Source organism: Meleagris gallopavo, chromosome 2, assembly GCF_000146605.3.
Source record: "Meleagris gallopavo isolate NT-WF06-2002-E0010 breed Aviagen turkey brand Nicholas breeding stock chromosome 2, Turkey_5.1, whole genome shotgun sequence".
Lineage (NCBI taxonomy): Eukaryota > Metazoa > Chordata > Aves > Galliformes > Phasianidae > Meleagris > Meleagris gallopavo.
Window position 1 is genome coordinate 7,601,121 of NC_015012.2, and position 15,408 is coordinate 7,616,528.

Genomic DNA, 15,408 nt, shown 5'->3' on the forward strand with positions numbered 1-15,408 from the left:
CTTACTCTTTGCCAGCTGCTATCTTTGGATCATACTCTGCCTTTGTGTTCTTCTACTTCATTTGACCTGCTTGTACCTCTAAAGAGTACTTCTTCTCTTCTGTAACTAATTATATGTCACTAAAAAGCATCTACCACCTACATGTTTGGCAGTGGTAGTGTACATTGTTTAAACTTGCCATTGTTTCCACCTCTACAGTATAATATTTTCTGTTACCGTGGCCAAGAGCAAATGATCAAAAATGCTCTAACTGTGATGCTTAGAGTATTCTACTATAAATTTTTCAAGATATTTTGGGATTTTTCCCTCCACTTTTCTGAATAATCAGCCTTTCTTTGATATGTCAGCAGCTCATCTCTCTTCTAGTAGGACTGTTAGGACGATCCCCTCTTTTATCTTTAATGCTGCTAACCTATTATATCGTCTGAGTAAAAGAAATGGCTCAGACTCTATAGCAATAACTAAACCTTTTAAAAGCCTGAACAATAGATTTAATAACTTGTTTTAACTTACTGAGTCATGAAAAAAAATGTATTTTCAGCTGTCTCATTTTAAATTGTCAAATATAAAAATAATTTTTTACTAATAACTACCAAAGAATTTTGGCTTTTTTACAGGTTCTGAGTTACGTTCGTACAGAATGGGATCCACTTGATGCTAGCTTTAGCACTAAGGAGCCTTACCAGGTTCACACAGTTGAGCACTCCATCTCTGCAGATAAAGAACCCATGGCTGACAGCTGCATCTACAACTGTGTTAGAAACAAAATTCGGTGTGCAGCAGTCACTAGAATACCACTACAATCAAGGGCAATCAGCTGTTGCAGAAATATTACAGAAGACAAACTAGTCCTGGGCTGCGAAGATTCATCAATTATCCTGTATGATGCCTACAACCAAGTGACTCTGTTAGCCCAAGCAAAACTATTGCCTGCATTAATAACCTACCACCCTTCTGGGGCCATATTCCTGGTTGGCAGCTCTCAAGGGGAGCTCCAGATTTTTGACACAGCACTATCCCCAGTTAAAATTCAGCTCTTAGCAGACAACTATTCACCTGAGGCAACTCTGCAATTCAGCAAACACTTTGACTTGTCTAGCAGCCTCATCCAGATTCAGTGGGCTGCTGCTCAAGCCGCATCTCCCAGCGCTGATGGCATAGGTGTCCATGATCTTTTGTTCCTTAGGTTTGACAAAGGACCCTTAGGAGTACTTCGCTTTAAACTTGGTAAGTTACTGAGCACATCTATTGAGCCTTTAGGCTCTCAAGGAGACATCTGTACCTCAGAAGTTTTATGTCGTTTGAAAACAGCATTTTGGATAAATGGGACCAAAACCTTAAAAACACACAATTCTGATGATCTCTAGAAGATGCAAATCAAGGAGTTTGTTATGTTTCACTATTATTTAATATCTTTTGTTGTGGTGTCTGATATGTGAGTCAGAATCCTATTATTTTCCCTGCCTAACAGTTTCTCATATAAAAAATTATTTTCCTCTGTAGAATACAATTGTAGGTATTGTATTCATTCTGCATAAATACCTGTAACATACCAAAATAAGCATGTCATAACATGTCATAATAGGATAGTAATGCTATTCTCTTTCCTAAACACAGATTAGTTTTGTGTATGATACAACTATCTTCTCCATTACAATGTATGTTTTTTTTCAGTACTCTCTTTTTTTCTGGCCTTGGGACATGAAGTCACACTTTTTCCCTTTAAAACTTCACACAAGAAGGGAGGTTTTCATAACATTCAAAGAAGTTTAGTATCTTTAATAATATCCAGCATAATAATATCTTTAATAATTACCAGCAGTTGAGAATAAAAGAAAAAAGTAATAGCAGTCAGTTTAGAATTTATTAGCACTTCTCATTTTAGGTGTAAAGAGGCTTTAAGAGAGTAAAACTGTGACTAACTTCAGTTTACAAACAGAATAACAAGACTAAAGGAAAGCCAGAGGGCTTTTTAAGAGTTACATGAGGGGTCAGTGGCTGAACTAAGAATATAACCCCCGTGGTTCATCATCAGTGAGAACTGCATTCATTCCATTCAGGCCAGTCAAGTTACAGTGATGCAGACCCAGTGTGAGAGCTAAAAAAACCTATCATGCTTAAATCTTCTGTTTACCAGTCCAGTGTTTCTCCATGGCAGACAGCCATTTGAAGTATACTTTATCCTGGAAAATTTCAGTACTTTGCCTGTTGTCTATCCAAGAAACAAGAATTACCTTTGTCTGTCTTTAAAAGGAGTTAGTTTGGGGTTCTTTTGTGTTTTTGTTTTGTTTTGGTAAATAGTTCATATAAATCTTTTGTGATTAGGAAGACAACCATTTTTAAGAAACTAGGTGACTGTGAAGTTTAAAACTCATTTGTGATATGCATGTGCTTTTGTGTGAGAAAAATCCTGTCTAAAAATTAGAAAATCTGGCTTTACCAAACCTTTACTACATACGCCACAGCAAAAAGATAAGTTAATGTCACCAAGAAAAACACTGGACTGATTTACAGTTATATACCTTCAAAAGAGCTGATCCAGATTAATGCTTTTATCCAAAATTGCTATTAAAAATGTTTACAAATTACCAATTATTTCGAGATAATTCAGCTGTATTGTGTTCAGTGACAGGTTTAATGGTTGCAGAGCCCCCCAGAACACTAATTAAAACAGCTATTTGATGCTTTTGTGCATGTTGGCCATTAAGAAAACATCCTCTAAATTACCTCTTACCTGTCAAGCAGAAGACACTCTACCCACATCTACCTTGCTTTTCTATAGTCCTCCCTCATGGGGTTTTACTCACAACAGCTTTCCAGAAAGCTCAGCTTTCCCCTTGCTATCTTTAGCACATTTATGTTCTTACGGAGGCAGCAGGCTCTCAGTGCAGGGATTTAGAGGCCTTTCCTGCTAATTGCCAGCTTGTAAACTTAATTGGACTGTCTCCCTGGGCACCGTTCCTAAATCAATTAGGCAGTGAGTTGGCTGTCACCTCTTTTTCCCAAGTAGGTTGCCCGGAAGCGCACCACCCAAGAGAAGTCAAGCATCCAAATAAATGGGAAGTTGTTGACCTCTACAGTTGAAAGTTATCACGTTTTAAAATTCATTCTTTATAATTATTGTAAAATCTCTCTCTCTGCCCCTCCCTACCTTCTCCTCTGCAGTCCACTGTGCAAAAACATGCTGTTCTCTGTTGCATTCTGGTTTTCAGCTTTACCACTCAGTTTTCCACACCTACGGTGGAATTTCCATACAACGGGTAGAATTGCTGTTGATTGGTTTTTTTTGTTTTTTGTTTTTGTTGTTGCTGTTGTTGTTGTTTGTTTTTTTTAATATATGTTAGTGTTCATAGATTTACAAACTAATATACAGAAAATTTTCAAGGCAGTACTGCAGAGTTTGTGAAGGTTTTATTCTGTAGTAGTAGTAGTAATCCACTAATTTTTTAAGAATGAACTATTCTTACTGGCACTAGAAACACCTCTATTATTGCCATTCCAAAAAAAAAAAACAACATTTTTGGACCTACAGCTATTGCATCATACATAGCACTTTTTAAATTTCTTCAAGCATAGAAGGATCTCCCACAGAATATAGTTGGAAGTGAGCCATGTAATTGATTCTGGGCTGCATATTTTTACTGAATCACGATGTAGTGTGGCACATTAGGTAATGTCTCTTCTCTTGAATACATGGAGTTCCACAGTCTTTGTTTTTAACATTTATAAATTATATTAATATTACTTGAGTTGTTTCTCATAAAGGTCTCCTGGAAAATAGATTTTTAACTTCCAGCTGCCACATTATGCTCTTGGACAAGAACTATGAATCCTCTATTGTGATGATTTATTTCAGGAAAGGGTTCATTTTAAATTTACTCTCAAACACTAATGTCAGGTATTTTTGTTGTCTAATACCAAATTCATTTCTAAAAACATTACAGCTTCTTGTCATTGATGTCAGCCCAGACAGTGGATGATGCCAGACCTGGTACCAGTGCCAGTGGTTCAGCACTGCTGGCCTATGTGGATATTTAAAATATAATATTGTATTTAATTAGCTTGCAAATCAGTATTTTCATCTTCACGTAGTGATTTATGTGAAGATTTCCCAACTTGTATAATGCTTTAGAAATATTAAAGGAGAATAAATTCTATTGTAACAACTAGATACTATCAGAGATGCGCGCAGATTAAACACAGCTATTACACAGTATAATGTCCATAGTCTTTCATATAAGCAAATATTTAGTGAAGTACAATTGACAAACATATATATGTATATATGTGTAGAATTAAATTTATATCTATTACAAATATATATATATATGACCTGATACATAACATCAGGTCTGTATTTGCAAATTCTTAGCAGACTGTCTGACAGTCAAATGGGTTTTTTCCTACATTTTTTTCTCCACTCCTATTTTCCATCATGAACAATGTTCACAACTACTTTTATGAAAATTTTGTGAGATCTCTTTTCTGTACATATGTCTACGTTTCTCTGTAACCAGACCTTTTTGCCCCAACCATCAGATGGCTCTAAAATCCGTATTGAAATTCATTTTCTCATCAGAATTTTTTCCTTAACATTATTTTCCACAAACACCATCAGAATGTAGATTATGATTTTTTTTAATAAATACGTGCTTTATTTAGAGGGAGGGAAACAGTACATTTATTCTGTTTTGTTTTTTTTTCCTGACATCTGGAGCATTAGTGATAAAGAATACATTCCTATAGTGACCCAAAGGAAGGAAGAACTACTAAAATGCCTTGCAAGACCTACAGCATGTAATCATCTAGTTAGTCAGAGACAATTAAGAACATGACTTTCTGCGTCTTTCTAGTCACCTGCCCTGTTCAGGAGCTGAGACCTACATGTCAAAGTCTGAGAATCTGTTTTAATTCACACTGATCAGAGACTAAGTGTTGTAGTAAAATCATGCTCTTGTGGAGTGGGGAATGTGCCATTCATTTTCTTCTCCTACGGTGAGCAAATGCATGGCTTCATTTGTAACAAAATGACAATCTGGGAATGAGCCTTCTCTAGCAAAGCTTCATTACATGATGTTTTCACTGGTGGATATTGGCCACATTCTCTCTACTGTCCATGTGTTAAGTCCCCTGTCCAGAGCACCCTAAATCTTAATATGATAAGATAACGTGGAGTTCTATTACATAGAAATTAAACAGTGAAGCCCATTAACTTTTATTTTAATCAACAGTAATTCTGTTGAAAAATATTCTATTTTACATTCTCTTAACACTATTTTCTGCTTTAATATTTCCTAAAAAAGGTGTGATAACAAGAGGGCAGCTGGGCCTTGTGGAAATCATCCACCAATACATTCGTTATGATGAGATACATGAGGCAATTAACGTCCTGAACACCATGAACTGGAACACGATGGGCCATCAGTGTTACATCTGCTTGAGTGCCATTGTCAATCACCTACTTAAACAAAAGCTTACACCGGACAGAGAAGGTAAGGGACTGACTGTGCTTCTAATGTGCTTTTTTGGGGTCTGTAGTTCTTACAAGGATTATGATGTTATATTTATTGACTGTATAAAAAAGACAATAGAGAGAATAGTCAGCCATTTGAACGTAGTACTCCCTAATCAAATGTTGTATTTAGAAATAATTTTGAAAAATTATTTCAATGAAGTCTGAATTAATGTGTTGATTTCAGTTAATGTTTCTACCAAGAATGATAATAAAATGCACGTTATTTTAACATATATGTGATATAGGCATGACCCAACGTGTATAGCACTATCTCATATATGCTGTAACTTTATTGTGTTACACAAATTTGGTCACAGACCAGTGCTAGTTAACACAGGCTTCAAATGTTTGTGATGTACTCATACTGAGACAGCACTGACATAAGTAAGGAAACTCTCCTTTAACAGGATTTGAGTGGAATTGTTAAGGTGCTTGTGAAGGGTCACTTTTTCGCTACAAGATCCGAAGGCTTTGAATACACTGTCCTCTGCTGCCTCCTTTAGGATTATAGCTTTTGTCCTCGCAGTAATCTCCTGCCCCCCTGCAGTACTAGCTGGGGGTCTCTCACAAGAATTGATGAATTTTAGGCTCAGCCTTGTCTCTGCTGAAGCCTGGTGTGGTGCCTTCCTCTTGATTTGCTGTGTATCTTGAAACTCAAGAGACTTCAAGATTTGAAGTGCCTTGATTTAGTAAAGGTGTTATCCTCCAGTCTAGCAGGCAGACAGCTGGGGACGAGGCATCTTTTGTGCCCGGAAAGAATACTTAGAGTTCTGGTGTGTTTGATGATAGCAAAACTCCAAAGTGTCCTACATTGCTGCCAAACCATCAGCTGTCACGTTTGGGGGATCTGATTAAAAATTCCTTGCATTGCAAACATAGCATATCAATTCTAAATGAAACATGCTTTTAAAAGGACCCATGAAAAAGGCTGGGTTTGAAACTCTTGTAAAAATATGCACATTATAAATAGATGTCTGTGTGTTTCCCCCCATGCAGCTCCCTAACACTGTTTACAGCAGATGAAATTTTATTTATCTGGAGTCCAGGAGTTATTCTGTGTGAATCTAACAAATTTGGCATAGTAATTTGTTTTCTTTTTTATTAGCGAAAACCCAGTGAGGCTTTTTATTTATAGTGATGTGGCAGTTATCCTTGAGATCTTTATTCTGCCTTCAACATCAAGCTGGGCTATCTAATGAATCTATAACTGTGCTGGTAGTTACTCATATTCCATGTAGGTTGGAATATTTCTGAAGTACAAAACATGCTGTCAAGAAAACAGCAATGGCAAGAAAGTATAGCTTGTTTTGCAAAGGTACCGCTGTATTCAATTTTAATCTAAATTGACTGCTGCTTTGAAAGAAAATACCTTTAAAGTTCAGCTTATCGTAAATCTAGACAGTAAGATAACACAAAACCTAATTTACTAACAGTTTGCCTGTGTTTCTAACACAGTACTATTAGCACATTTAGTGCAATCAAACCTAATGAAATAGAACGTAACTATGCTTGGAAATGAAGAACCTTTATCACTGAATACAGAAATGGCTATTTCAAACAAATGTTAATAACAACAAATCAGTGAGATTTTGTCTACCTAATGAGACAATAGGTTGGTTGTATTTTGCTTTTAAAGCCCACACAAAATTCTGACTAGCAGTAGCAATTTGTGTATCCGTCTTGAAAGGAGAACCTATGCTGGCATAGCAAACCCTGTGCCTTAGGAGTGAGACCTCCATCAGTTATTTCTGAATTTCAGTCAATTGTTTTTGTTCTAGAAACAAAAACACAGCACCCTACCAAACTTCTATCAACTTAAGATAATTCGATCCCAGCTGAAATTAAGGCAGTTCTTTATATAAAGGCTCAGTCTATGTGTTGACTATTAAGCAGATGTCATATAGCATAAATATAATTATTATATTTCATCCCAATTAAGCACTGGACACATTCAGGGGACATGAATATATGCTATGTATTTTCCTGTATTATTTATGATTTTGTATTAGAAACATGTAGTAAAATGGCTCAGAGCTATACCTGTGGAGTATACCAGTCAGAAAGTAAAGCAGATGCAACTTCTGTAACAAAAGGGCTTTATTTTATTGATGACAAGGGAGGTTGACTCTTCTGCAAACTGCAGGAGAGTCAAACCCTCAGGGTTTTTAGACCCTTTTATTTAAAGTTTTTGAAGAAGTGTTGGTTGAAGGAGGCTCCTTAGACCTCAAGGCCATCAAAAGAAAGGTTCTGTCACCTGCTGACCTAAGATATAACAATAATCCCTGAAAAACTGAACTTCATTGTTGTCTGCCTAAGAGGACATAGAAAATCTGAGATAATTTAGTTGATCTCTACTGGACAAACTTGTTCAAACTGTATTTTTCTTATGAGTCACTCTTAATTGTATGGTTCTGGTGAGAACTTGATGTGTTATAAACTTTTTCATCTTTCTGACAGCTTTTGTTGCTCAAAGTCATTGTCAACTCTGCCTCAAAATGAAAGTTAATATGCACATTTGTGTTTGTACAAGCTGTCATATTTTAATTTCATCTATCCTACAACAACATTGTGTTTCAGCAGTGTTTGAAGAATTTGACTGACTGCAAACATGAACAACCTGTTGTAATTGAAACGATTTCACTTGTTTCATTGCTGCTCTACTTAAACTCCACAGCACAGCTTGAGGCAAGCCTTGGAACCTTTTATGCTCCAACAAGACCCCTCTTGGATACAACTGTGCTGGAGTACAGGGACCCCATCAGCAGATATGCAAGAAGGTTCTTCCACCACCTGCTCAGGTAAATGACAGTTTCAACTTCTATCAACTTAAAATTAATTGCATATTTCAATAACTGCCTACTTTAATGTGGTTAACATTTTCCAAGAGGACCACCCCTGAAAAAAATGCATTCGTTGTTACTGTTTGTTTAACTTGCACTTCATTCCTTTCGAGTACAGTATTGCAGATAAAATGCTATTCAGAGCTCTTCTGTCATCAATGCACTTAAAATGAATCAAACTTTCCCTTTTAGCTTGATGGAAAAATGATAACATGCTTCTGAGAGATTCACCAGCTGCTTGCAGGTTAACTGTTGAAAAAACTTACAGGCTTGGAGAAAACTTCAAGTTTAAATAGATGCAAATGAGCAATCTCTGATCCAAGATATTTTGTCTTTGCATTTTTGCATTGTCAACCTCAGAGGTCTCAAATATAAATTTGTATTCCAGTCATTCTGAGTTTAAGATCTAAAAGTCTGCGCCAGTAAATTATACAACATTAGATAAGTCATCATACCAAATTCAGCTAGAATTTGCATTACCCTGATATATTGCTATACTTTTCCTTGTATCCTTGGTACATCAGTAGCATAAATTCTGATCTACTGTAAATGTCAATATACAGCATGTATTTTCATGTGTTCAACCACAAATACAAATGATACGTTCCCTCTGAGAATTATTCATTGAGTGAAAATACAGAGAAATTATGTTCTGAATAATAACCCAAATGTTTGTAGAGCCTTGTTGAGGAGGGGTCTAGATGGACATGATGAGAAGACTTGCAGTGCTTCATTTTTCTGTGTGCCAGCCAAATCATATACGTCGTCTATGTATGCAAAGCCAGGAACTGCAAGTTATTTTGATGGTACAATATATGCTTCTTCCAAAACTTAAAGAGAAATAATTTATCCTGTCGTATAAATTTTTTAGTGAGTCTGAACAGGATCATCTTTCTGCTAAATGGGTCCATACCCATGGGAAATTATTCTAAACTGTAGAGTGTTCCAAATATTTGCATAGTATGTACCAGCTCTTACTGGAGTTTTCTTCATAGATGTGGCCACAATACCAGGTACAAACTCTGCTTTTGCCTTTGTCCTAGAAACCAGCAGGGAACGTTTGTTGCTGCCGTGGCCAACTGTAATGGCTGAGGGCCAGTTGCCTGCAGAGGACAGACGCAGAAAGAATGCCTCAGAGATTGCTGAGAGATGTAGTAACTATAGTGCACTTACATCTGCTGCAGAAAGGTGTATTCCCTCTGACTCAGGATTTGCTTCGAAATGCTAGCAGGCATGCAGAGGCATGGGGCCCTGGCTGAGCTTCCAGCCCTTGGGGCTGCTCAACACAGCTGAAATGCTGTCTCAATCTCTCTAGCAGACAAGAAGCTTCAGTGCCAGAGTGCTGCCTGAACAGTCTGGGTCACAGACCAGAGATGTATAGGAGAGTCTTCCCGTGTCTTATACCTCCGCTATAAAGCAGCCTTTGAATAATCTACTGTTGTGGCAGTTTTTTGGAACAAACGAATGTTATTTTGCTGTTTCCCTATTGTCAAAGGGATTTGTATTCAACTGAATCAAAGTGATAGGATCATGTGATTGCTGCAGAACAGATGGTAACGCTTAAAGCTTATCTGAAAAGACATAATCTAAGTACAAAATGAAATGTTCAAAAATGGCAGCTTTATCTGATATAAAGCAAGGAAATCATGTCCAGAGATGATCTTTATTGTATTAAAGTGGCTGTGCCTTAATTGGTATTTATTTCCTTTTAGATGCTTTCTTAAGTGACCAGAATGATTTGAATGTAGGCTAAACTGACAGTGCTGCTGATTTGCTGGAGAAATGGTAAACCAGCTGGATGATTCTGGGAGAGAGAAGGTCATCTAGGCCAATTCTCCCAGCGTCTGGGAAAATCATAGGGAAGCACAATGCTCACTAATTTGTCTAGGCATGCAGAAGCTACAGCCTCTGCTGTTATATCCTTCCCTGAGGAGCCAAGCAAGGCTAGCCATTTCCGCCAGTCTGCATTTATGAGTGTGGAGAGAGCTCTTGTCTTTTTGGATCACCGTATCTTGCCCAACAGGATAGTGGAAATTGAGTAGTCCCCTCTCTACCTGCTTGTTAGAAATGGCAACTCTATGTGGATGTCAGGAAGGCTGCATTTAAAGTCAGTTACACACTCTGTATCTCAAACCTTGTTATTCAATCCATTCTCTTTTTTAACCATAAATACCTGCATGCTAGTTACAAATAGTTAATGAATCTTTTCACAGTGAATTTGTGCTACCACAGATATGTATGCAAGACTAAACAAAATAATAGCAAAATAAAAGCAGGAAGACTTGAATGCAGATGCACTGTGAATTGTCAGTGCTAGTTTGATGCAGCACAAGGGGACATTTGTTGCCCTCTTGTGAACATTTCCTAAAAGCAAAATAATCACTTTGTTCCCTGTTGCAGCAAGTAATGGAGGAAACAAAATGTTTCCTAAATTGTATGGCTGAGAATGAAAAAGTTTCCGAAATACTGTAGGATCTTCCACAATTCCTTTGGGCTTCAGAAAAAAGCAAGCAACATATTCACAGAAGGCAAATATAGAAGATAAAGAGCTGAAAGACACTGAGAGTCAGAAACTCAGAAGGGGGTTTGGAAGGGTGAGGAAAGTGGGCTTAGGAGCAAAAGGTAGGGAAATGAGGACAAAGGACTAAGGACAGATAAGGGGCCATACAGAGTAATACAAAAGAATAGGGTGGGAGTACAGATCAAAAGAGAATAAGACAGTGTAGGGTATGTGTTGGGCGGCGGAGGAGACCAGAAGCATAAGGGATGGACAGAAGAGGGTGTAGTTTTTAATACAAGATTAAAATATTAAAATGCTTGTATGTTTCTAGATCTAAATCTGAAAAATGCTCAGATAAACAGAAGTGTTCACCCCCCATCCCCCACCAGCTTTCTTTTGAATGCCCCACCAATCTGCCTTAAGCCTTTTCTAGAAGGACCCACTCTTGGGAGAGAAATATTAATTCATTCTACATGCTGAGACAATCTTTGACCTGCCTGCTGAGTCTGCCAAAAAGGTGCCAGTTATTGTACTTTTTAAGGTGCGAGTGTCTGTGCTTAGAAGAATTGAGAAATGCAGTCACCTTTTCAAAAAGGCTATCCTCACCTCGTAATAATCATGAGCCAATGATCTTAATCTTTACTGCAGTCTGAAGGGTTTTATATATAGTTGAACATAACTGGCAACATCCATTTTCACATTATCAGTGACATTATGGGCTAAGTATTTTTCTACCATCAGTTTCCAGAAAAAAAAAAAGAACAGTGTGATGGTAGGTCCTGTGAACCATGTGAAGGCATTCTGAAACTACAGGCTGTAGTACAAGATGGGTTAGAACATGGTGCAGCAGCCTGAGATGGGCATTATCTTCAGCTTCCACCAAAACAGAGATACAGAGCTTCGCTGGCATAGGCCTTGAATAAAGAATATGGAATATCTCCAAAAACAGGCGTTCTGTATACAGAATTAAAATTAAAGGCCTCTTAATTATATGCCAAGAATCCATTACAACAGTATTTATGGAATGAGTAATAATTTTCATTTTAAATTCTTATCTATAATTAAAAAATACAGGAACTGAATTGTAAATGTAAACCTGTATCTTAGGTGTTCCTTGCCATTTGAGTAGCACTCCTGTATTTTATTATGATGTCACTACCTATAATAATATAATGCGTTATATCATTATGTAAAATGTTGAGCAGAGGTGGATTTATTAGGAAACCTTGGGGAGCTGTAACCTTCTTGCCCCCACCCTTTTGTTGTGCTCTGCCTACTAAGTGTATTTGTGTAATGGGGGAGTGGCTGCACAGCCTCCTCCTGCTTCTGTATAACAGCCTCATCTGGCCATGTACAGAAGGTGGAATGAGATGGAAGAGTTTTTCATTCGTTAACTATGGCATCGCTGACTCATGGCTTTGCTTCACTCTGATCAAGCATTCGTAAATTGTACTTGCCATATTTTCTAATGCATGAAATTATCTTGCTTGTTTGACACACACACGCACGCACAAACACATGCCTGCCCTGTTTTATTCAAACCTTTCCGCCTCTTTCAAACAGACAGTGAAAAAAATAACATACCATGAGCTGGAAGGAAAGGCTGGATTGGCAAGTAAAGACTGAAATGCTGTTGGGAAGTCAGAGAATTAGAATTAGAATGTGCAGCTCCATGTTTCTGCTATTTTGTTCATGTGTTTCTGAATATACAATTTAAGGATCTGTTTTGTTTTTTCATGGAAAAACGCTAAAAACGATTTGGACCTTATCATCTGATAATTCCACTATCCATCCCTCTTCTTCTTCTTCCTTGAAGCCAGCTTCAAGGACAAATACGATTCCTTATGAAGCAAATCTCTATTCTAAATACCAGAATAATGCATTTGTCTTTTTCAAGAGTAAAGTGCAGTTCTGATCACATCTACTGACATAATTTTGAATATATTCACAGGAATATTCTGCTTTGTCCAAGTCTAAAATTGAAAATGATGGGTTTCTGCTGTTACTGGTTTTATTCTTTCATAAATCTTCTCAAAAGTGTTGTGTACTCTTCTCAGTATTCAGTGTGAGATGCTACTGGTTAAATGCAAAGAAGAATTGAGCTACATACTGGGCAGAAAACATTCATGAAATACAGGAGGTGAGAAAGTAGGTGATTCTTAGTATCAAGGGACATCTGTTTCTAGTCAGTACTGGGTTTTGTGAATCACTTTGCTATTCAATAGTTGTGAAGTGCACCACTATACTACCTGACATGATTATTTGACGTAGTTATTGCTTACTTCCAAGACAACCTTTGGGAAACTAAAATAGAGCTCTTTCTCTCTGCAGCAAGATCACTTATACAGTATGAACTAACCCTTTGTAACAGGTTCTTGTATCTCTAAACTGCGATCTGCAAAGTAGGTGTGCACTGTGAGTGTTCCATCCTAAACAGGACCCCCAAATCAAAAGGTGAGAAAATGCCTAGACTTCATAGTAATTCCTCATCCCATTTGCTGCCAACTGTATGGAACTGAGGGACAAAGTCAGCAAAGAGCTTTTATTATCCTTTTAAGAGCACCCTAAAAGTAGAATCTATAATTATATTGGTACATAGTGTGTCACGAAATATGTATAAACATTAATGATGACATGGTTCAGGACTGAGAATGTCTTTTATATTCATAAGGTAACCTATTAGGCATTAAATTATGCCTTTGGATAAAATGACCACTGATGTCAGTCAGGTTCTCTATGGTGGCCACATGAGCGGAATTCATCTCCACAGGAGTAAGTTCAGTAGCAGCGTTCTGACTAAAGCAGCACCTTCTGGAGAGAACTTTGAAGAGTCATTTTTTGTCATCTTGCCAGAACGATCAAAACCAAAGGTTTTCATATTGCCATGGCACTGATAAATGAGAACATCAATGGCTGTGATGGACCTGCACATGAATAGATCCCCTGGTCATGCTTCTTGACCCGTTTGTGAAACATGAAATAAAGGCACCTATTCAATAGAACTAGATAATTTTTTTAGTTAAAGAGATATTTAAATTTCAGGAAAAGTTTAGAATATCTTTGCTTCAGTCCTATGTTGCTAATGATTTTTTTTTTTTAAATTTAAACCACCTCCACAACAGGTTTCATTTTCAGTTAGATGCTTTGATGCCACAGGAATGGCTTCAGGATTTAATTCTCTAGTGACAATCACAATGTAAAAAATATTGAGCAAAGTATCATGAAAAAAATGCAAATAACATGACGACATTACTTGAGAACAAAATCCCTTGAAGATAAAATGCAAGAAAACTCCTTCAGAGATTTGGGCCAAGATATTCTGCTGAACCAAATGGAAGACATTGCTTGGAGGATGGGACAAGTGGCAATTTTGGCACACTTAGAATAGTCCCAGAGCTACTCTGCAGTGGAGCAACTTCCCCTAGCCACGGCTGACTGGCTGCTTTATGGTCCCAAGTGTCAAAACTCTTCCAAATCTCTGCCTCATCCCCACCCCTGAGACTGCACTTAAAAAACAGGAAAACAGAATAGCTATACTGGACTAATGTTCTTTGTGCCAAGGCTATTCCCACATGCTGGCTAACGTGACTTAGATATTACTACTTTTAGAAGCTGAGTGCAAATGGCAACCATTATTTTGTTGTGTTATGTAACTGATAATCTGCCCTCATAAAGTCACATTTCTTTCTGCACAACTGTGCAAGTCCCCTAAAGTCTGAGGGCTTTGGGCATACATCAATTGTGAAAACAATACAAAAATGTACCACATTTGTGGGTGAAAACCCAAGAATAAGTTCATACCAACATAGCTTCATATTTAAGCTGCCCCAATAAGCAAGCCTCAGCTTTTCATTACATGTCAATGTCATCATTTACTCCTTCCTCAACAACTTAGTCACTGATGATGATTCCTGGAATGACACTCAAATACCTCTTCTTGAAGTCCTAACCAGGATCCTTAATTTAAGTCTTGTTTTTTTTTTTTTTCTTTTCCCTTGCAGTCTTTCCACATTGATTCATGTCTCATCTCTTTATCATGACATTTTTTCTCCTTTCATCTTCAGAGCCTTCCTGAATCCCACCATCACAGTTCACTTCCCTATGTGTGGACCATCTGACAGTATTCTGTCTTAAGCTCTGCTCATGAGATCAGAACAGAACAAACTGTGGCAGTCTGTAATCTCTTTGTTGTGTGCAAAAATTGTTTGGTTTTTTTTTTTCCTAGAAGAGCTTCATTCTTCTTCTTATTCTCCCTCTTGCGTTCAGTGTTCTCCAAGAAGTGCTAATTGAACAGTCATATAACTCTAGACCCCTGTCTTCAAATGCAGAGATCTCTTTTATTGTTCTTAAGAACTTCTTAAAGAAAGGGTACAATAAGTAAAGTTTAGAAGAAAAGTCAGCAATAGTCAGTTGTCCAATAACTGAATGTAGCATCCCGGGAGTTCACCTCACCTCTCTGAACTCAATCATGTAGCATTTGGATGTCCTACATACTCATCTGTGCTGTGGTTAGCAGAAGGATGTGGGCACCCAAAGGATGAGTAATCCCACTG

At 37.5% G+C, this 15,408-nt stretch overlaps 1 protein-coding gene across 5 annotated transcripts in view; it reads left to right on the forward strand.

Moving 5' to 3' along the window:
* The window catches only part of WDPCP (WD repeat containing planar cell polarity effector), a 142,703-nt gene that overhangs the window by 79,786 nt on the left and 47,509 nt on the right, over positions 1 to 15,408 (forward strand). For all 5 annotated transcript variants that reach the window (XM_010706458.3, XM_019612552.2, XM_019612554.2 and 2 more), the window contains 3 exons: positions 618 to 1,227; positions 5,304 to 5,492; positions 8,190 to 8,313. In XM_010706458.3, the coding sequence (XP_010704760.1) occupies positions 618 to 1,227; positions 5,304 to 5,492; positions 8,190 to 8,313 (923 nt within the window). The remainder of the gene's footprint in view (positions 1 to 617; positions 1,228 to 5,303; positions 5,493 to 8,189; positions 8,314 to 15,408) is intronic.